The 22714-nt window shown below is 46.7% G+C and overlaps 1 protein-coding gene across 5 annotated transcripts in view; it reads left to right on the forward strand.

Annotated features, from left to right (window-relative positions):
- The window catches only part of LRRK1 (leucine rich repeat kinase 1), a 73051-nt gene that overhangs the window by 31940 nt on the left and 18397 nt on the right, over window positions 1-22714 (forward strand). For all 5 annotated transcript variants that reach the window (XM_040077371.2, XM_040077375.1, XM_040077374.2 and 2 more), the window contains 13 exons: window positions 1554-1666; window positions 2763-2839; window positions 6085-6214; window positions 6748-6860; window positions 7683-7897; window positions 9836-10000; window positions 11937-12109; window positions 14078-14198; window positions 14436-14595; window positions 15212-15488; window positions 18442-18613; window positions 20000-20163; window positions 21322-21461. In XM_040077371.2, coding sequence (XP_039933305.1) covers window positions 1554-1666; window positions 2763-2839; window positions 6085-6214; window positions 6748-6860; window positions 7683-7897; window positions 9836-10000; window positions 11937-12109; window positions 14078-14198; window positions 14436-14595; window positions 15212-15488; window positions 18442-18613; window positions 20000-20163; window positions 21322-21461 — 2020 coding nt within the window. The remainder of the gene's footprint in view (window positions 1-1553; window positions 1667-2762; window positions 2840-6084; window positions 6215-6747; window positions 6861-7682; window positions 7898-9835; window positions 10001-11936; window positions 12110-14077; window positions 14199-14435; window positions 14596-15211; window positions 15489-18441; window positions 18614-19999; window positions 20164-21321; window positions 21462-22714) is intronic.

The following is a 22714-nucleotide window of genomic DNA, read 5'->3' on the forward strand; positions in this document are numbered from 1 at the left end:
GACACAGTGACTGAAAAAGAACCCCCCAGTTAGACCCCAGAGAACACAGTTTGTGCTAATTCTGGGGCATGCAGGCTCCGTCTCATCCCCCCCCCCCTGCCCAGGGGTGTTTTGGGGAGAAGTCTGAGGCATTCTCCTTGCTCAGCCCCGTGCTGACACTTGGAGAGAGCCCCACGCCAGGAGCCAAGGGCAGGCTGTGCCCTCCTTCCAGGGGAGCACAAATGATGGTAAAAGCATTGTCTGGCAGGATTCAGTTTTCAGTTTTTCAGTTTCCCCTTTCCTTCAGCAGCTCGCTCTGTCTGCACTTCTGTATTCCCTTCGCCTTCCCCAGGTGCCAGCAAAGCCCAATTCTGCCTCTGCCCATCACTAGAGGGAGCGTTTTGCACGGTAATTCCCGTTCCAGCCGCTGCTGGTTGTCCATCGCTTATGTCACATGGACACCTCATATTTTTCCAATCTAAGAAAAGGGGAGGAGGGCCAACAAACTGGCTTCGTGATACACTGTTAATCCTGCTCGATGAAAAGGGGCATAAACCTTTTATATTAACGTGGAGCACATAAAACATTTAACACACTTGACGCTGAAGTCTCTGCTGGTAAAACATGATTTCCATGGGGTATAATTCATTAATATTGCTGTACTTCTGGCAGGAGATAATTCAGCTGACATTCTGCTTTATCTCAGTTTTTCATGGTGGTAGGGGGGGGTCTTGCTGGATAAACCTGGTTGGAAACTCTACAGACAACACTGTTTTTCAGTGGAAAATGGGATTTTCGGCCAAATGAAAATGGAAGTTTGAGCCTCAGCGTTATTAAGGGCAGATGGAAGAGCATAAACTTTACAAATCTGAATGGGAACTGTTTTGGGTTTTTTTTTTAATATATTTCAGTTAAATTCAAGGGAGATCTTATGTTTAACATGGTATTTCCAGCTGAGTCCTATCTGTGTGGTGTTAACTGTATGGTATCAATCAGCTTCAGTTGTTTTTAAAATTCATGTCTCTGCTGAGAGGGGGGAAAAAAATAAAAAGGAGACGTGTAACTTGTATAAATCTTGGAGAGTGAATATAAATCCTGTCCATTTTAATAGAAATGTCATAAAAAAGCAATCAAAACTTTTCCTTGTGCGAAGTGGCTCATGTTTTGCACCTTGATTTTGTGCATGGACTGCAGGTGTAAGCCCACTCTGTACAGACACACGCATTTATTACATATATACGTAATCCATACGTGGCATCCTGTGTTGGTAAATCAGACTGTTCTTTTCCACTTGGAAAGGTTTCCTCACTGAAAAGTAAGATGTCCTCTTGCATGGGCTGTTTCCAAGTGCATCTGTCAGCAAGTGGAGCAATAATCTCCCCGGAGTGAGTGGTGCTGCTCCGTGCAGAGCTTGCTGGGGACAAGGAGGAAATGTTTGCATGCTGGGCAGCACGGACAGGATGTTCTGATGAATAAAATGTACTTTCTTCGTGTTTCTGTTATTTAATAGCCACGCTTAAAAGGCTCTTTCTGTGTGTTTGGTGCTCTCTAACTCCAGGCTATTCCTCTCCTAGGCTTTGGTGTCCCTGAAGCTGCTGGGAAATCAGTTAGTTACGTTGCCTTCGCAGGATAAGTGGAATTGCAAACAGCTTAAGTCGCTGGATCTTTCAAAAAACCAGCTTGGGAAGTAAGTGTTTCTTTCAAGTTTTGGCTAAGAAAACAAAAGCTGAAGGAATAACAGCAAGCCCGATCCCTCGTGTGGCACAAAGGGTGTCAGGAGAGAATTAATCACCTGCATGGAAGGCATTGATACCCACATACCATGTCCCCAAGTATATTGTGTGTCTGTGACAGTGATGAATTATCCTTTGCTGATTCTTTGGGCATTTAGCACACTGTATCATTTTTTAAGTGGATGGATTATTGATAATGGCAGTTTAATTTCTGAGCATGTAGGAATTCCTTCAGCCCAGTGTGTGGTTCATCACTACAAATACAAATTTGTGGGGAGCATATCTTAACCATAAGCCATCTGGCTGGACTGCAGTTATTAGTTAGTGTGGGAGTATTGTTTTGGAAAAAATGAAAAGTCTTTGTTTTTTAAATGGAAGTATAACCGGCTGCAAGCTCATAGAGAAGATTTCCAGCCTAAAGGATTCTGTGATTCTAAGACTGATGTTAATAAGGTTGTCCAATAAAAGAGTGATGTTCTTCTGTTTAGAACTTCCAATGGGGATGTTTAACATAGAGAGTTAAAGGTCCTTTATCATCTCCAAAACTGAATTGTGTCATGCTGATATCTTCTCATTTGGGTGCCTGTCCAGCACAGTTTTGGGAGTCCTTGGGAGTTTCAGTGTCAGCTGCAAAAGACAAATTGCCACTTTGTGAATGTCCCAGTGCATTTTCAGAGTCATGCTGGTGGGTCATCTTGTCCCAGACTCCCCGGGGAGGGCGGGCAGTGGCAGCAGGTCAGTTCTGCAGCGCTTCTGGTGAAACTCCTTCAATTTGCTGTTTGACAACCACTTAACCCTGACACCCATAAAGCTGGGGGTCAAGTGCTCCCGCCCTGGGAGCTGGGAGCGCTGCCCTGAGGAGCTCTGTTGATTTGCCAGGAGAAAACCGCTGGGCTGGACAAGTGTTGGAGTCTGATTGCACATCAGGTTTCAATCCCATCTCTCCAGAGCAGGTGGGATCCTGTGGGAGCTGTGAGTGGGGTCAAGCTCTTCCCTCAGCACCTCTCCAAGATCTTTCTCCCACGAGTCCCTGTTTTGTTTGGCCCACAGGAGCGATGAGGGATTTAAAACGAAGAGGATCCCCTTTTTCACCATGAAGAACAGGGTGCGTGGTGGCCCCGAGGCAGGTAAGGCACACAGCGAGCGCTGGCAATGCCAGGTGAGCTGGGAAGCAGCAGGAATCCGCAGTTTGGCTGGAGGGAAAGCAGAGTAAACTCCTCTGCAATTTAAAGTGCAACTGCATTTCATTAAGAGGAAATATGTTAAATATGGATAAAATGTTTCTAAAGAAATGATGCAGCTGGTTGGTACCACCAATAGAGAAAGATGGTGTGAAACCTGTTTCTTTTGCTCTTTTGTGAAGGTTATGCCCTTTAACCAAAGTACTAAGTGGTATGTTGAAGGGAAATTAACCCATAATTATCCCTGTAGCTCCTAGGATTGTTTCTGTTGCTGACTTTGTAAATGGCACATTTTCCCCTGCCTGTGATTTGCACTCTCAGTTTGGGGCAGAGCACGAAATCCCAGAGAGAACAAAGGGATATCTGAAGATACTGCACTGCTTCCTGCTCTCCATGGGATTCATCTGCATTTCTTTTGTTTGTTGTTTTGTTTTAAAGCACTTGGGGAGTTTTCTCGTTCTGGCTGCCTGCAGAATGCCTGGCTCAAAACATTCCCTGCCAGTCACAGAGTGGGATAAGAGCCGGCGTCGTCCTGACGCACATCCGAGCAGCCCTTGACTGCTCGTGGGAGGAAGAGGCCCTCCTGCAGCAAAGCCTTACTCAATTCCCCTGAAAAGTGTGCCTGAAATTGGTAAATGTACCATGTACAGCCATAGGTGTAGGTTAGGGCTGGAGATCCTCACCCCCAGCTGGCTCCTCTGAGAGCAGAGGTTCTACCTGGACCTCCGGGCAAGGCTGCTCCTGCCTCGTTTTCCTGTCCATGGGAGTGGGGGCTGCTGTGCTGAGTAAGGTGTGTGTCCCCCCAGGGGGAGAAGAGGTTGGTCTGTGCTGCTTCACGAGCAGGAAATGGAAATAGAAATGCTGTGACATTGTTGGAATAGGGAACAACTGGACGAGGAGTCTGAACCTTGTGAAGCTGTGGAGCCTGACATATCCTCAGAGCTTCGCTGTGAAGTGCCACAGCAGCATTTCCCTAAGGGAAGAGAAGGGCAGGAGCAGCAGGCAAAGGCAGCTAAAACCAGCTGTAAAAGGGAATTGCTGTCCTGATGGAAATCTCTGCCTGCTGCAGACCCAGCATAACCCCCAGCAGAAAGCAGACGAGGATGGGCTCTGCCACAGTAACATTTGAACAGCCGTGGCACCTTACACCCTGGAGCTGCCTCAGGTAGCAGGAGGGCACAGAGTCACCCACCTGGCTGTGCCACGGCTGAGCAGCCACAGAGACAGAGCAAAGCCAGCTCATCCTTTTCTCTCTGTTCCTCTGCCAAGTATAGCTTGGTGAGATGAAAGAATGTGGCCAAGAATTTAAACATCAAGAGAAAACAGAAGCCGGAGTACATCAGCTGCTCACAGAAGTCTCCTGGTGAAGTGGGGGTGGACAGGTTTTCATATGATTTATCAACAAAGCTGTTTACTTAAGTCTAGATTATTTAAAGAGAATAATTCATGGATGCCTACTATACTTGATTGATAAGTCTCAGAATAACTTCTTGCACGCACATATGTGGTGTTGGTGGCGTTTATTCATCCAAAAATATATTTTCAAGATGGGATTTGTTTTAATTTTTCTGCAGTTCTTTAAAAGAAAATTTGAGCTGAAGCCAGAGAAATCATAAATAACTCATGAATAAATAATTACAATTCATAAACACCTCGAGCTTGCTTCCAATATAGTACACTCCTTTCCACCTGGGACTCTGGTGAATTCAGAGTATTGCTGCTATTTTAGGAGTTTGCTCCAACGTGTCCAAGAGGAGCTAAATCGGTCTGTGCCTAGGTACCTACTGAAGAGCAACAATGCAAAGTTTAAGTCCAGTGATGAGCCAGAAAGGAAGTGAATTGCATCATGAATAAGCCTGCTGTTCTCCTAAAATAATCCCAAAGATGATTTTTTAATTTGAAAACTCAAAGGCAGACTGTGACACTGCCCACTCCAGACAGTCCTGTAATGTATGTGAAACAGCCCTGCAGACAGTGGGACTCTATCTTGCTCCTTTTCTGATCACAGCTCAGGTTGGAAGTGCTGTTAATATTAGAACTGGGGAGTTTTCTCCTGAGAAAACCTCTTCCATTTCCCCTGCCCCCGCCTCTTTTTGGCTGAGTCTAATTACAGTTCCTCACGTCTTCTCTGTAAAGGAAGGAGATCTTGGTGGAAGTGGAACTGTCCCATCCTTCAGGAGGGGATGGGACAGTTCCATCTCAGGGAGTTGCTTTGCTTGACCATGGAGGCAGCAGATGGTGCTGGTTGTACTTTCCCAATCAGACTCCAAACCTGGCTGGTTTCCCTTCATTTCAGGATGCTCTTTTGTAGATAAATGTGACACCCTCAATACAGCAACACAGTCCATGGCAGCTTTTTGTGCCGCTATCCCAGGAGCCATTTCTGAAGTGAAATGATGCTCTTTGGAACTTGCAGAGCTTCCCTTTGTTTGAACCTCTCCAGCAGCAGCAACTCAGCCATGCAGTTGATGCACTTACTGCTTGGGTTGTTCCCAAAATGCCCAAGATGCTCCTCAGGCATGGAGGAAGTTCCCTGAGTCCTTCTGTCTAAAACAGAACAGAGGATCAAACACCAGCATGTTTTAGAGACAGCACAGGTCAGTCTGTCAGCTGCTGTTTGGGTTTTCTTCCCTGTTGTTACTGACTTTGATCCACCATAAATCACTGTGGGATGCAGCGTGGGGACCTGCCCATAAATTCTGACTGGCTTCTGGCTTTTCTCAGGTAATATGAAAAAAACACATCGAGAGCCAGCTGTGCCCTGGATGTGCCCTTCCAGTGCCATGTTAAGAACCAGTTGTGCCTGTGGGATGCTCTCTCAGTGCCAGCTGTTAGGCTGTAGCAGGGGCAGCTCACAAGATGTTACCAACAGCAGGAAATAAGTTGGCACTCATCACTCATCCCCTGAGCTGTTTTGGCAGGCTTGGAGTTCCTCCCTGGGCACCCCATAAGTTCTGGGCACTGTCACCTTCCAGCACTGTGACTTTAGGACGTTGAGATGTGAACATTGATGTTAGGTTGTCACTGAAGGCCATTTGCTTTTCCGCTCTTGCTTGGTGGTGGCCCCTGCCAGTGGACATGACCTCATGTCCTGCCCGCAAAGTTCAGGTGAAGCTCTTGGTTCAGAGCCTTGATGCCTGTTTTGTTGTTTCTTTTTTTAAAGGTGCAATTTGTTTCCTGTCTCGTTCCAGGTCCTTTTTTGGAGTTTCCAGCATTTCTGAGTGATTCTCTGGAGGTTCTTTATCTGAACGACAATCAGCTGGACTCTGTCCCGCAGTCCGTTTGCCTCCTGAAAGGTTTAACAGAGCTTTATTTAGGAAAGTAAGTCCATGTCCTGGAAAGGCTTTGCAGTGTTATTTCCATGTTGTTTTAGTGACCAGTCTTCTGTGGAGCCCCACCCCAGATGTCCAGTGCTTTTGAAGTCAGAAAGCTGGAAATAGTCAGCCCCTTGTTAAAACTGTGCCCATGGTTTGCTTTAGATAAGGAAGAGGCTGGTCTTTTGAGTTAGGAAGATGATCTAATGCCTTGAACACAGGCCTGGGAATCTAATGTGCCTCTAGTTCATTCTGGCTTTTTGCTGTCAGTTTTTGTAGTGTTACATTCAATAATTCATTGTTTTTGCCTTTATTTCCTCAACTATCCAGCGAAGATGATTACATTTGTCTGGCTCAGAGGATAAATTGATGTTATACATCACTTTTAGGATGGAAATTGCTATTAAAGTGCTGAGTAGTCTTATTAAAATGTTAATGGAAGATTTCTGCAAGGATAGAATAGTGTAATCTGAGAGTCCGTGAGAGCAGCTACTTACACACAAAGCCTGGTTGTTGGTAGATTTATTTGTTTTTGTACAGTAACCCTGGTATCCGAGAGCTTCCTCCAGAACTTGGACAGCTGGCTAATCTCTGGCAGCTGGATATCGAGGAACTAAATATCAGTAACGTTCCTGCAGAGATCAGAAAAGAGGGTAAGGCTGATGCTGTGTATTCTTTATTAAATTGATTGAACGTGCAATAAAATCTCTTCTTTTAATGGTCAAGAGCTGGAGCAGACAGTGAATGCCGAGCCCGTGTTGGCGTTAACTGGAACTGCACAGGGAAACCTCCTACTCGTATTTACAAATTTGATAGTCAGTGCTAAGCTCTGGATGTAATGATCAATTTAAGACAGATGACAATTTAAAATGATGGCTTATAAATACAGTGTTTGCAGTATGCATAAATTCCGTGGCTTGCTTCCTGAATGTGGATATTTTAGGATATTTAGATGGTCTCTCTAAAGACTGAAGTGTTTAGGATCAGCAGTCGCAGCCCTATTGAAGTGACTTTATTGTGAGCTGCTAGGTTTTTGGATCTATTACAATGCTGTCTTTTTTTTTTTTTTTTTTTTTTTTGGTGCATTTTAATCAGAAAATCCTGTGGGAACGAAATTATTAGGAATTATTCCTGCTGCAGCAGTATACTGCTGAAGCCTCGATCTAACTTTAACTGGAAACATAAAAGCAGAGGGAAAAACTGAGTATTTTCCAACACTAAATTAGCATTTTACATTTCCATTCAGCTTCTGCAGCGCAGGAGCCCCCAGCATTTGTTTCTCCTTTCCGTGCTCCGTTGCGGAGCCCTCCCCGAGCAGCGACCTTTTCCTGGGGTCTCTATCTCAGGTTTGCCCTTGGTTTGCTCTCATCCCACCGCAGGGGGAGCAGGGGCTGAGCTGAAGCGTTGCAGCAGTGGGGTGTGTGCTGTCCCTGGGGGTGTTGGTGCCTGCAGCCCCCGTTCTCTCTCCCGCGCAGGCCCCAAGACGGTGCTGGCGTATTTACGAGCGCAGCTGCGGCGCGCGGAGAAGTGCAGGCTGATGAAGATGATCGTCGTCGGCCCTCCCCGGCAGGGCAAGTCCACGCTGGTGGAGATCCTGCAGACAGGGAAGGTGCCCCAGATGATGCACAGCGATGCCACCATCCGCACCACCAAGTGGGAGCTCCCCAAGCCCGTGGGGCACAAGGCCAAGGTGAAAAGCGGTCGGAGATCTGCGGCCCCAGTGGGGTGTGGGAGACCTCCAGGGTCCATTTGGGCTGAAATTGTCCTTTTATGAACAGCAATTTCATCACCTCACAAGTGGCGTAGTTTTAGACCCGTTGCAATTCTGTTTCATTTCCAGCTGGTACTCAGAGGGCAGTTCAGTTTTCCTTACTAACTAAAGAGAGCTGTGCCTTGGCTGGGATGAGATTCTGGCTCTCCCACCTCGAGTGGACACTAATTTTGAGAGAGTGCTTTAAATCAGCTTCTTTGCAGCAGATTGTCCTTTCATTTGGGACATCAGTACCCGAAGCTGGACTTCCTTGATATCACAACTGTCCTAGGTGGGGAATGTGGGTGGAAGGTGTGATCCAGGGATGTCTAAGGCGAATCTTAAACACCCAAATCTCAAGATGGCTCACTCATGGAGTGTGTCATACTGAACTCATTTGGAGAGCGCTGATTTAATCCAAGCGTTTGTAGGTGGCCCTGTCCACTGCCTGCAGAGTAGCCCAGGGATCAGAAGATGCAGAATTGGTCCTGAGCTCTTGTCAGAGCTGAGGGGGTGCAAACACATCACAGCTGTGAGCCATGACCACCAGACTGTTTTGGAAAGGGGGAAGGAGCCTGCTGAGTTCAGCTGTTCCACAGCAAAGAGTGCCAGGCCAGAAACAGAAAGAAAAGAGCACCACAGGCTGACTCCTTGAAGGGTAGACTTTGGTGGGAGAAGGGATTTGTGCATTTTGTGTTGAAGAGCAGTTGAATAAAATAAAAGTGTAGACAGCACCAGAGACCTGGAGTGGGATCAAGATGCTGAACAGGCTTTTGTCACTATCTCTGGGTCTGTCTGTCCACACACACACTCACAGCTGAAGGTCTTTTGGATGAACAAAGCAGTCCTTGTGCTGGTTAGGGCTTGGTTTCAACAATATGGAAGTTCTTCCAGCTGTTTTGGGGAGAGTTCACACGGATTGCACAGAATCAGAGCCCTGCTGAGATCCTGAGCTCCTGGCTGAACTCTCACAGAGTAACTTCCACGTGGGATCAGTCCCCTAAACAGAGCCCACTGGGTGTTATGTGATGCTCTGAGGATGGTGGCTGCAGGAAGCTTTGGTTTTGTGTTCAATCTCAGGGTTTTTTACTCTCCAGGGCCAAGTGATTGAGGGACAGAGCTGCCCAGGTGTGCAGGTACTCCCTGCTGCAACTGGGAGCCTGAATGTCATTGAAGCAGAGAGCCAGGCTCTCTTTTAGTGCTGTCATGGGACTGCACAGAGGAATGGATGCTCTCACTGGGAAGAGAACCAGAGCTGGAGAGGCCTCCATTTAAGCATCCCCCCAGAAATCAGTGAGTCTGGTTCACAGCAGCTGTGACTCTGGCCCATCTCTGGCGTGGCACAGACGTCAGAAGCCTGGGAGCAATGTGTAGGAGGTGTTTATGGGAGGCCTGAGAAGCTTCCCATCTCCTGAGCATCTCTCTTCTGCTTGGCTCAGCTCAGTCTGAGCTCAGTGGAAGTGATTTCAGCAGGGGTTTCCTGTTCCCCACGGCAGTGGCAGATAAGCAGCTTCAATGGTCTTGTCGAGCGTGGCACAGGCAAGGATGAAACAGTTTCTATTACAGATGCAGTGAAATGCAGGGCTCAGAATGAGACCCTTGTTTGTACTGGAGAATCCACAGCATTAACTGGAGTTTTACCAGCATCAAGGGCACCTCTATCGTTTTAGCAGCAAGTAATTAGTCTTGATTTCCTGTGGGGAAGTGGTAGCCATGCTTAACAATTGCTTGTTGATTTATCTTTCCTGGAGGCACAATTAGGACATTGAACCCCTTCTTGTGTCATACATTATGCAGGCGTAGGTTTATACTTCAGCTATTATCTCTCAGTGATTTACTGCCACGGTTTGATTTGAACACTTCTCTTTGTCTAAGTAGGTTGATTCAGTGGAGTTCAATGTCTGGGATATCGGAGGCCCGGCGAGCATGTCTACAGTCAATCAGTGTTTCTTCACAGACAAAGCATTGTACATAGTGGTCTGGAACTTGGCACTGGGGGAAGAAGCTGTGGCAAACTTACAGTTCTGGTTGCTGAACATTGAGGTAAGAAGTCACTGGTGGGCTCTGGGATATCTATTTATCAAGTAGCAGCTCAGCACGCAGATATGTGATATTGCAGATTCTTTTTGCTCTGCTTTTAAAAGCTCCCCAAGCTATGAATTTTGCACAGCATTTGGAATTCATTTTCCATTACACTGTAGGCGTATCGCTATATTTAATGGTTTAAATTTATCATTTGCTTTGTTCTCCCTCACACACAGCAGAGAACGAAACAAAAGCTGATTTATAAACCCTTGCTAAGTAAGGCTGAACATACTTATTTTGGAATTAGTGTTTGACCACACTGTGCTCCAAGGGGGGTTTGAGGCATTTTCTTTCTTGTGTGGGTTAGACACACATTAGTCTTGAGGTTATATTTTTAACACTTTTGATTCAGGTAAGCTGGAGAGTATTTCCAAAACAGCTCTCATTTACTCAGAGCCACAGTGAATTCATTGCTGTGGATTGATTTTCGTAACACTGTGTTCATAATTGTTTGTAACTCTTTATTATCTGATAATTGTTTTAACATTAAATACACAAAAATGGGCGCCTTTCGAAAAGCAAACACCTTGTAATTATCGAAATATTAATGGTCAGCAGCAGTCAAAAACCCAAACTAGGTAATGAAGCTGACAGGAAAATTATTATATTTCAAAAATATATGATGTGTCCTTGATACATCCCAGCAAGCACACAGTAACATCAGGAAAAATGCAGGGAAATATGATCATGATGGCTAAAAGAAGGGAAAAATGAAGAGGGCTGCATGTAGAAGTGATGGGGAAAGGAGAAAACCACAAGAGAGTCTTTGTTCATGATCCTTTACAATAGAATTGGGAGAGAACAAGGGAAATTGTAGCTTTGGAGCAAACAATGGGAAGTATCTTAAACACACTGGGTGGCTAACCTGTGGAATTTACTGGAAATACAGTGGGCTAGGGGTGCCAGAAATTGGAAGGACAAACTGGTGGATGAGAACTCCATCAAGTGCTGTTAATTCCGAGATCCTCCCTCGTGCTGAGGAAGTCAGTGAGCTGCAGGCTGCTGGGTACTGGGAGGGAGCATCCTACCCTGTGCCTGTGCTCTCCATGAGCCTCCAGGCAGCAGCAGGCTGGGCCAGGGGGCCCTTTGCTGTGGCTTGGTGCAGCCACCACTCCTGGGGTTGTTTGGTGTCACTCAGGTTGGGAGATTTCAGTGGGCATCATGGGAGGGAAATGGATTGCATGCAAAGAGGGAAATCTTTCTGCCTCTGAATATTCTTCTGGTCAAAGTCACTTGGATGGGCAAATGATCCCTGCTTAAGCCTGTGCATTCCCATTGTATTTGGCAGCATTTTCCCTGAGATCTGGGTACATTCCAGTGTCGTAGTACAGTCATGGAAGGATTTGAAGAAACCACGAGGTCACCTAATCCAATCCTTTGCTCTGATTCAGGATTAAGTAGGTTGAGGCTCCCAAAAGTTTATCTCATCTCTCCATGAAATTACTGGTCTGGTCCTATGAAAATTACTGGTCCTATGAAAAAGTCTGTGTGACTTCCCCAGGTATCCATTCCAGACTGTAACTATCCTTTTTCAGGATGTCAGATCTTCTGGCTGCAGGTTAGGTTAACTTTGTCTGGGCAGACATGCTTCCCTTTATTTCACTAACTCACAGCAACTCCCTTCATGTTAAACCCTGATGCAGAAACCCAAAGTGGCAGTTTCCTACCCTGCAGTAGCAGCAGACGATTAAGCCATGCTCTGCAGAACTTCTGTAATACCCAGATCACTTGTGGCTGTTGTCAAGCCATGACAGGTTACATTTATTTTATAAATATATATATATATATTCCATTTTATTAATATGCGTGAGTCCCTCCTCTTAAATATTACACTTTTCACCTGTCCTCACTGATGTAATCTGGATGAGGTCACTGTCAGTGTTTCCTCTTGCAGGCCAAGGCTCCGAACTCAGTGGTGTTGGTGGTGGGGACACACCTTGATCTGATCGAAACAAAATTCCGTGTGGAGAGGATAGCAACCCTGAGGGCGTACGTCCTGGCTCTGTGTCGGTCTCCCTCTGGATCCAGAGCAACTGGCTTCCCAGATATCACCTTCAAGCACCTGCAGTAAGTACTTGTGCCTTTGTGAAGTTCAGTCACTCGCTCTTTATTTTATGACACTTTTAACAATTTTGAGATACTTGATCTCCTTGGCAACGGAACCAATTTAGAGACTCGTCAGCATTGCATTTCATCTATTTTTGACTGAGATAATGTATTATAATGAGAGAGAAGGTCAGTGTTGCTCAGGGGGGCTGATGATGAGTCTGAGAGCTGGAAGCTCCAAAGTCATGACCTTGACCAGCCTGTTTACTGCTCCCCCTTCACTCAGGTTTCTCACTGCTTAATGGTGACACATTAGTCACAAGGGGAGAAGGTGCAGATTGACTGATTAATGCTGTGAGAGCGTGACTGTCACAGGGTGGGTGCCAGGGGCTTTGCTGAGGGGAGGCTGTGGGTGGTACCTGATGTGGAACACGGCTCACGTGGCACCATCAGCTGGGCAAGGAGGGGTCAGTCCCCCGAGCCCCTGGCAGTCCAAACCCTTGCCATCCATCTCCAGGTGTCACAGCAGGGGCTGGGGCTGCCCGGGAGATGGGTGTCACTCAGGCCACGCAGTCTGACACCGCCCCAGGACAATGCCCTTGGGAAGAGGAGGCTCCTCGGGCTGGGAACGAAGCGTGTCTGAGCCAGGGGCTGATGTGGATGCAGCAGGCTGGCACCAAACAGCGTGAAAATGCCTCTGCCCTGGGGCAGGAGCAGGTGGCAGCTGGCAAATGAGGAAGGGCCCTGTGATGTCCCCAGCACTTCCCATCTGCTGCCTGGCAAAGGCATCAGCCGACCTCCCACACACTGTTCTGCAGGCACTGTCAGGAATCCCAGGCACTGTCAGGCATCCCAGCCAGCTCTTCCCCATTAGAAGGAGCACCAGGGACCCACTGTGAGGCTCAAAGACTCACCGTGAAAAGGAGAAAACTTTTGTGTTTGTGTCACCTCAAGCCTCTTTTCCCATCACCTCAGAGCATCACAGCACAATCTTGATCCTTCTTTCTCAAGGGGACTTTCTTTCACCCTGTCAGCCGTCCTGAAAGTTTCTCTTCAGCTTCCTTTCCCCTTGCATTTCTTCCCAGCCTGATTTCATACCTCCTTCCTCCTGTGCCTCTCCACACCCCGTCATCCACCTGGAATATGCATGGTAATAAGCTCTGGGGCTGGAGGAGTGTGAGGAGTGTGAAATGACTGTGTGGGTGACTCCAGGTGCTTCTATCAGGGGTCAGGGTCATCCAGCATCCCAGTGAGTTGCACACTTCCCAGTGCCACAGAGGGCTGAGTTTTGAGATAAAGCACATTTCATGAGAGAAGGATTTTCTGTCTGCCATGGGAACATGTGTAGGATCAGTTAGAAAGACCCTTTGTTGGGGAAAGGGGAATAGAGCTGTTCTTACCCAGCCCACAAAGAGATTAAGACTAGTGGGAGTTGAAGAGAGCAGGTTTTTAGCTGTTCAAGAGATAATGAAGGCCAGCTTTTAGGATCTTAGCATCAATTCCCAGATTGCAGGATCCAGCTGATCAAGGACCGGAATGAGGGTGGGAAAAGGTGTCTGGTAGTCATCATCCTGCCTCTTTGATCTGAGGCAGGGAGGACTGGACTTGTCTCCAGAGGCTGCTGGGGCACAGAGTTCTCCTCCTCCCCGCAGCCCCTTCCAGGATGTGTGTGGCTCTGCAGGGACAGAGGGGGATGTCTTTGGTCAGGCTGCCAGAGATGTCCCCAGACATCCCCGTGCACAGGGGACAGCAGCGTAGTGAGGGAAGCAGGCAGGGCAGAGGTTGGACTAATACAGACGTGGCCTAATACATCTTTTCCAGGCGACTCTGTATTTTCTCTAAAGCATTCTAAAAATACTCACTGACAGCCTTCCTCCCATTCAGCTGACACAGGAAATTTAGAGTCAGTGATAAGGGAAAGTGAGCCTGGAAAGGAAGCCAGTGTGCCGATAAGGTTTGATAACCTTCCTTCTTGCATGACTTTTGCAGCGAGCTCTCGTGTAAGACTCTGGAAGGCCTCGAGGGACTGCGGCAGCTGATTTTTCATGTCACTTGCAACATGAAGGATGTCGGCAGCTCCATTTGCTCCCAGAAACTTGCAGGGAGATTGGTGAGAACTGGGCTGTCTTGGTGATCCTTACCAAAGCAGGGCTTCTGGGAGGGTTTGGGAGGTGAACTTGAGGAGTTATTGATGGAGTAGGTAGTTGATGCAGGAGCCATGTGTATATTTGAGGTGGCAATCTGGCTTTGGGAAAAGACAGCACTGGAAGATCCCTGTGAAAGACAGCAGCCAGTTCATCCCTTGCTGGCTGATCCTGATCTGCTGGTTTTCTCACGTGGCTTGCAGATACCGAGGAGTTACCTCAGCCTTCAGGAAGCTGTGCTTGCAGAACAGCATAGAAGAAGTCAAAATGATGATGTGCAGTATTTAACAGACAGACAAATAGAGCTGATGATCGAGCAAACACCTGGAAATGACATCAAAGACTACGAAGACTTGCAAACTGGTATGTCAGAGCATACCAGTAATTTCCTGGAAATAAATATGTACATCCAGTTGAAATATTCGTCAGACAGTAAATACAAATTACACCAGTGTAGAGGTCGCTTTGGAAATTGGTAAGATAGAGAATTAGTAGTGGGACTTTGGGGACGCGACTGGGAGGTTTCTAAGGTGGTCTGCGGTTACTGATTTCATTTTTTTTCGACAAGCTGTGTCTCATTTCTAGTCTGCAGAGAACTGCATTTCTAGTCTGTGCAGAGTGAGGGTTGCCATAGTTTCAAGTCTGGCTTCTCTGTAGGGCCCCAGTCTTGTGATCTTTGCAGAGGCCTTGCTCTGCAGGAGGCAGGGAGGACCCTTCCCTGTGAGGATGGCAGGAGGAGGGTGAAGGGGAGGTGTCATGGGGACAGAAATACTGGCTGTGAAGAAGTGAGATGTGGGTTTTACAAGTGGAGTGTCAGATAGCAGCACTCCTCAGATAGATGTTACTCTCTTGGCTTGGCTGCCTGCTGGCTGGATCAGGAATGCATAGAACTGCACAAACTGCCTCGTCCTACTCTTCTGCACTGTGGTTTCCTGATGCTGCTCTATTGCTAATCCCCAATTCTTTGCTTTTTTTGCAGCCATTAATTTTCTCATAGAAACAGGGACACTACTGCACTTCCCAGACACGAGCCATGGCCTGAGGAACCTCTACTTCCTCGACCCCGTCTGGCTCTCGGAGTGTCTGCAGAGGATTTTCAACATCAAGAGCTCCAAGTCTGTAGCTAAGAATGGAGTCATCAGAGCAGAGGACCTCAGGATGCTGCTGGTTGGGACGGGTTTCACCGAGCAGACCGAAGAGCAGTACTTCCAGTTCTTGGCCAAGTTTGAGATCGCCCTCCCTGTGGCCAATAACAGGTATGTTGATAATTAGAGAGGTTTAGTCAGGCTGGAGAAAAATAGCAATTTAGTCAGTGAATATTAGCAGGCTTTGCCACTCTTAAGTGGTTGTCTTGACGGGGTTCTTGTGCTGAGAAAATATCTGAGAGCATTCAGCAGTGTCATGGAAGGCGCCCATCTATTTGGGCCGTATTTCCTGAACTGAGCATCCTCTGGGCCAAACCAGCCCGTGTGAAAGCTTTCCCAGAGCAGTCTTTGTCCCCTGGGTGCATTGAGGCTGGTGACAGGCTCAGCCACCAGCCCGGAGGGGCAGTGACACCGCTGGGGCTGCGGCCACGAGCAGGTGGAAGCTGTAAGGGCTCAGCCGGCGCAGCTGCAGCCCGGAGAGGATGTGAGGCCAAGGCTGCCAGGCCTGAAATATAGATGGGCTGGAGTCATCTGTTTCCAGTGAAAGATCCTCACTTCGGTGTGGCAGAAAACTTTGGGCAATCAATAATTGTGTCAGCCCTGAAAGCAGTGGCATTTTATTTCCGGGGAAATCAGGAAAGCGTCGCTGCAGCAGCAGCGTGATTTACTTGGTTTTTAACCTCAATAGGTGTTGATCAATAGTTTTCCTAGAAATGGTCTAAGAAACCTCATTCTCTTTAAATGTTAATGAGTCCTCCTCCCCTCTGCCCCCCAGTCCCTTTTCCTCTGGGCAGAGTTCCCTGCGATTTTTCTCTCTCCCATCTGCTTGGCGACAGCCTGTTGTTGGGCTAGCGGTGAGACCAGCGCTGTGTTGCACTTTTGATGTGGCATTTGCATTTCACTTCCTTGCCCTTGCAGGACAGCGCGGCTGCATCGCCCCGAGCCTCTGGGGAGCTCTGAATGCCAGCACAAGTGCAGCATTCTCTGTGCTGTCATTATGCCTGTCACTTATCCAGTCCCGGATGCCAACAAATTTTCTCAGGCTTAACACAGATAAAGCAGCAATGTTTCTGCTCAGTCCAAAATGCCTTTTGGACTCCTTGTCACTATCTGCCATTTTTCACCAAGGCAATTACATTGTCTGTGCCTCGGGAACAAGGAAACTGCTTTCTTGTGGCCTGCCCGATGTTTTTCTGAGCGATCCAAGCCACATTAGCAGAATATTCTTCCCACTGACGGGCTGTAGCTATAGCAGGTTGGATTAATTTAATGTACTAGCCAGACACAGAGCAGTTATTTGTTACTGTACTGCTGCAATTATTGTCTAGATTGCCAGATAGGGTTTCTGTGCAGTCAGTAGAGAAAGCAGCTGCCAGTTTCTGTTCTGAAAGGGTGGATGGGGGCATGTTTCACATATTTTCAAAATTTGCATTGGCTGTTGTTCAAGAGCGTCGAATCACCATCTGTGTTATAATCCACTAGATAGTGTGGCCCAGAAGGGCCTCACTGGCCCTTCTTACACTACTAGACCTTTTCTTGGATGTGCTGGGGAGAATTTATTGGCTGTCTGAGGATGCATCCACTACTTTTATAGAGCGAGAAGTTAGTTTAGTTTGCTGCACTCCGCTCTTCTGCCTAAGGTGCATGTAACTGAGCTGTGTTCTGCTTCTTAAAATACAGTTAAAAGCGTGACCATTCTTATTGCAATTTATAATTGAAACTTTTGCCAGTTTTACATTCCAAAGATGTTTCATGGAACAGATAATTTGATCATGTAATATGTCATCACGTGTGGCATATGGAGAGAGCTGTGGTCTAATGATGGCTGTGTTTTCTGCGCTGATATTTCAGATTTTACAGAATTCTGCAGCTGCTAGAGAGAAAACATGAGAGGCTTTAAAGCAGTGGATTCTGACCCAGCATTAGTTCTGGTTGTGCCTAGTCCCTGCCAGTGTTATTTTGGTTGGGTCTCTTGGCCACGTGCCTTGTTGCTGTCGTTGTGCCCGTCAACGATGAGCCCCAGATGCCAACACATTTTCTCAGGCTCAGCACTGATAAAACAGCAGTGTGTCTGCTTAAAAGCAAATAACATTTTAGATTGTACAGGCATCCTGAGATGTGTTTGGTACAGAAGAGTATCACTGACAAGAGATTTACTGGCACGTATTGAAAGCCATAAGCTCATGGTTTTCAAAACAGTTGCAGTATTCCAGGACGTTTAACTTCCCAAATATGAAAGATCGGGGCAAATGAATATTCTGGGCTTACTGGGAGATCTGAAAATAATTTGAAAGTGTTGTGGTCCCCTGCAGCAGCATAACTCAGTTACTGCTGACTGGTCAGGCACAGATAACATCAAGTCTCCTTCACACTTGGGCAAAGTACCTGATAGTCTGATTGCAGAGGAATCTGAGCTAGACAAGTGATTTCTCTGCTAGCAACAGCCTGGCAAAGTGAGCTCTTGCTTTAGGGGTGTGGCAGGGATCCACCAGCTGCAGGATGGAGCAGCAGGAATCCCTGTCCTGCTGACCCATGAGGTGCTCTCATTCTAGGGCTGGGTTGAGGCAGAGCAGCCCAGTCCTTGAAGCCTCGAACTCCTTTCCCCCGCTTCTGGGCTTACAGAACCTGAGCTGCTGGAGGTTGTTTTTGCACTGATCTCCTGTTCCACAGCTGTAATTCCCTGCTTACTAGCGGGGCAGAGTAGTACCAAAAAAAAAAAAAAAAAAAAAAACAAGAGTCCCAACATCACAGCTGTTCTAATGACTCTTATATTTTAATGCATTTAATTTGTGAGTACACAAATGCTCATTACATCAATTTTAGCCCTTTCCAGTAGCCCTGGCTGAATTATGTAATGTCTGTTTTGCCTCTGCTTGCTTCCATAGTGTAAATTAATTTCTCCATGTATTGCTGCAGCGCTTTAGTCTAAAAGCTTTTTTATATGCAGTAGGCTGTGCCATTAAAAATCTCTTTGGAGCCTGAATCGCCCTATTATCTGGTAACAATGTACTCACTGTTAAAAGCTGTAGCTAAAATCTGAGCTGTTGAATGTAATGTGTTTCAGCTACCTCCTCCCTCATCTGCTTCCTACCAAGCCGGCATTAGATATCCACGGGCTCTGCCACCAGACCACAAACACGGTCCAGAGGGTCTTCAAGATGAGTTTTGTCCCCGTTGGCTTTTGGCAAAGGTTCATAGCCCGGATGTTAATTAGCCTGGCAGAGATGGACCTCCAGGTAGGTTCCTGTGTCTGTCTGCAAACAAAAGCAGACAGCTAAAGTGGTTTGGTGTAGGTGGGATGTCTCTTCACATCCCGCTCGCTTCTGTCACAGACTGCAGTAACGTTATTTGAGTAAACAGGGAGAGACAAGGCTCTGTGCTGAAGATCTGATCCTGCTTTTACAGCAGGTGTCATTGAGAACAATAAATTGACACTGGGGGAAAAGAACCTGAGTTCTCCACAGCCTCTTTATAACGTGATCCCCTGGAAGGTCTCAGTTCCTGCAGCATCTTCCAATTACAAGAAATTGGAGTCCTGCCTGCGGCTCTTGTCCATGGCCATTCCACCAGGCCAGACTCCTCACGGCTTTGCCAGGGGAGATCTGGAACAGCTCCAGCAAAGCCAAATATCTGAATCTCTATGGGTTCAAATGGGAAGAAAATTACAGGACTGTTGCCTTCATGAGGCACCCCATTAGTGCAAGTGCTATGAGTGGCATTGAAGTAGTGTTTGCAAGGTTCCGAGAGCCGAGTGAATTTTGAGGTTGTTGCAGACGTGTTTGCAGCAGTTTCTGTCTGAAACTGTCATAAATACCTGCAAATATTTATAGTACTGCTCTGGTATCTTCTTAGCAGCTCTCCATTAAACTGTGGTCTGTCAGTGATGTGCAGAACATGGAAAACATGATACCTGTTTTTGGAAGTTCCTCTGTCTTCCAGGCTCCTCGAGCCATGTAATAACTTTACCTCTTTTAATGGGCTGTCTTGGCAACCCCTTGCTTACATCCTCCTGGGCACTACATAATCCTAGAGCACCTTTCCTAGGGGCTTCATCCAGTTCCTCATGAAGGGAGTGGAAAGAGTGCCAGGCGTCAGACCTGTCTGCAGGCAAATAAGTGTTAGAGCGATGAGTACAACGGAGTCCTGCGGATTAACTTCTTGGTTTTAAAACAGAAATACATTTTGCTCTAAGTGCTGGTTTGAAGTGTCTTGGAGAAGAGCCATCTTCCTCCCACTAAAACAGGTGGAAAAGTTAACTCTCTGCATCGAGGGCAGACTTCATCATTCACTAGAACATTCAGTACTTTAGGTTTATAAGACTTCTGTGAATGCAGAATAAATACGGCAAATGTCACAGTTATAGAATTAACTTTGTGCGCTGATGTGAAATTGTTCTCTTTTTGAGTGGCATGAAAAAGATTTCCACTGTGGAAAAATCAATTTTACCACGTGAATTTCCATTCCATCGCAAAATTTTATATGAGCACAAGTCACTTTTACTGGAAAAGGTACAACAGCACCTGTGAAAGCTAAGAAACGAAATCACTTTCTTGCTCGGTTAAAGCATCCTTACGAGAAACTTCAGCATTTTAACGGTTTTCATGCTTTTCTGCTTGTTCCAGCTCTTTGAAAACAAGAAGAACACCAAGACAAGAAACAAAAAGGTGACCATCTACAGCTTCACAGGCACCCAAAGGAACCGCTGCAGCACATTTCGAGTCAAAAGGACTCACACTGTTTACTGGCAGGAAGGTCTGTTCGTTACCTTTGATGGAGGCTATCTTAGGTAATTTGTGTTCATAATGCAGCATGTGTGACAGGGGACTAATAGAGTGTATGAAACACATCAGCTGAATGGAGATGAATGGGTCTGACCCAGGCTATTTGCTCGCTCATCAGGAGAAGAGGAGGCTCTTCTAATGGACGTAACTCATCTGGTAACAACTGCTGACAGAAATGACGAACAGCTGATTATTTGGCAGGTCTGAATGTATCAACCTTATCTGTTATTGCAGCCACAAATTGAAAGAGGCCTGAGAACAGAAAGTGAAATTCAGAGTGAGGCTCTGGCAGCTTGAAATCGTGCATTTTCTCATGCAAAGATTTCCTTACCTCAGTGAGTTTTCCACTGAATCCTAAAACTTCACCACTGCGTGGCAGTAATCCAGGTCAGTGGAGGTGCTTCTGTGCAGCCGGGACTGTGGACAAGTGCCTCAACCTGGCCAAGGCAGAATGTCTGCTGGCTGCAAGCCTGGGGAAAACCTCTTGTCCATTTGTTTCACAAATACAGACATTTAGGACTTTTGCTCCTTCAGTCCCTGGCAATACAGGGAGGAACCATTGGTGCTGTTGCATGGTTGGAGGCCAGAAGGAAACAGTGACCTTCCCAAGTTTCCAGGCTCAGTAGAGCCTTGAACCCAGACGCTGCAAACCACAGGCTGGAATCCTGAATTCTGGACCGTTGGTAGTGGTCATGCTGTTACCTCACTGTGTATTTCAGGGAGTTACACTTCCATGGGAATTGTGCAAAAATTATGTTCATAAACTTTTCCTAATGGTTTCTGGAAATAACCATTCTTATTCCACTGGAATTTTATTACTGATTTTACAACTCCCAACCTTCCAGCATTCTGTACAGGGCATTTCTGTCAAAACTCTCCATCATACTCAGCTCACTTGGGACACAGTTTTCCCTAGGCCTGACCTTCTATAGCACTTGCCCTTTTTGAGGAGCTGGTATTTCTGTGCGAGAATTCTCTTCCGAAAGTCATTTTCAGAACAGACCGAGTTGAAAATCACCCTCAAAGCTAGATTGCTTTGTGTTTCAATGAGTCATGAACGGTGTGTTATTATGTAACTCAGGTTTCCTGCCAGAAAGAAAGTTTGTTTACGCTGATTCTTCAGAAAAGCTTCACAGGTCTCTCTTTCGGCTTTCTTCACACAGTGTCGAGTCTTCTGATGTGAACTGGAAAAAGAAAAAAAGTGGTGGAATTAAAATAATTTCCCAGTCAGAAGTGAGAGACTTTTCAGCCATGGCATTCATCACGGATCATGTCAACTCTTTGATAGACCAGTGGTTCCCTGGTAAGAGAACAGCTGTAATTTTCTGTGCAGTGCTACAACAGAGGGTTCTTTGACAGAGCTCTCCAGGTGCACAACGTTGTGTGATAATTGAAGACCCCTCAGGCTCTGACAGTCTCAAGCCAATAACACTTGATAAAAGCTAATAAATCTGCAGATAGATCAAGATTAGTTGCCAACACCCTTTGGTCTAGACATTGTGTCTTCCAGTCTGTCTGTCGCAGCAGCACAGGTGAAACATTGCTGCTCAAACAGGACCTGTAGGAGTTCAAGAGACTCTTCCAGTGCTCGTAGCAGGGGCAGGATTTGGCCCAAACTGCTTGGTGCTGTCCCTTGAACTCATTTTGGCATCAGCTGGGATGAGGATTTGCCCATCATTTCCAGCTTCCTGTGAGTTACAGAATCCTGATGTGAGAGCTGTGGGTCAATATGGTACCAAGGACTCCATGCCAAGGTAACTTCTCTGACTCCTGCAGCTGCTTTTCCTGTGCTCAGCACAGATCCTGCTGTTACCCAGCGGGCTGTTTGCAACCCCAATGCACTCCATTTGAAACCAAAACAAAATCTGAAGTGCTCTTTGTCATCCTACCCTGGTCTAGAAAGCAGTGCCAAAGTCTCTTAATTAGAGGCTCTGTGGAGGAAACAGTGGTGCACTCTCACATACTCACGTTCTACATGTTCTGAAGATAAAAGAACATTTTATTTGCCTGCGGATTAAAATAATGCTAAAGTTAATCAGTGAAGCTTGAGAAGAGCCACAACTTCAAAGACTGCAGGCTGTGTTCACCCTGACTAATTATGGGCATTTAACAGAGCCTGTCACCACAAAGTCTCTCTGTAGTTATGGGAGAGGTGTGAACCTCCCAAAGGCTTAGTCATGGTAGAATCCACGTTTCCCCTGGAGGGGCTGAACACATTGCCCATGAGGGAACCCATAGGACCTGTGTTCCCTACCTGGGTGCTGCAGGTGAGTGCTGAGCCTGAGCTCAGTGTGCTGTGCCTGCCAGCCTGCTCCCAGCCCCATTCCCACCTCAAGCCATCTGGCAGTTTGCAGTCTGGGAAGAGGCAGAGGCACTCAGCCAGTAGAAGGGTCTCTCCAATGCTTTACTCACATCCTGAGTACATTTGCCTTGCAAGCCTGTGCATTACCTGTGACCAGAGCAGGGTGAGTGTTGGGTTATAGCCACAATCCTGTCTCCCCAGCATTGTCCCTGTGCACTTTGCAGAGCTATTTTCTGTTCCAATCAACACCCTGC

Source organism: Hirundo rustica, chromosome 13, assembly GCF_015227805.2.
Source record: "Hirundo rustica isolate bHirRus1 chromosome 13, bHirRus1.pri.v3, whole genome shotgun sequence".
Classification (NCBI taxonomy): domain Eukaryota; kingdom Metazoa; phylum Chordata; class Aves; order Passeriformes; family Hirundinidae; genus Hirundo; species Hirundo rustica.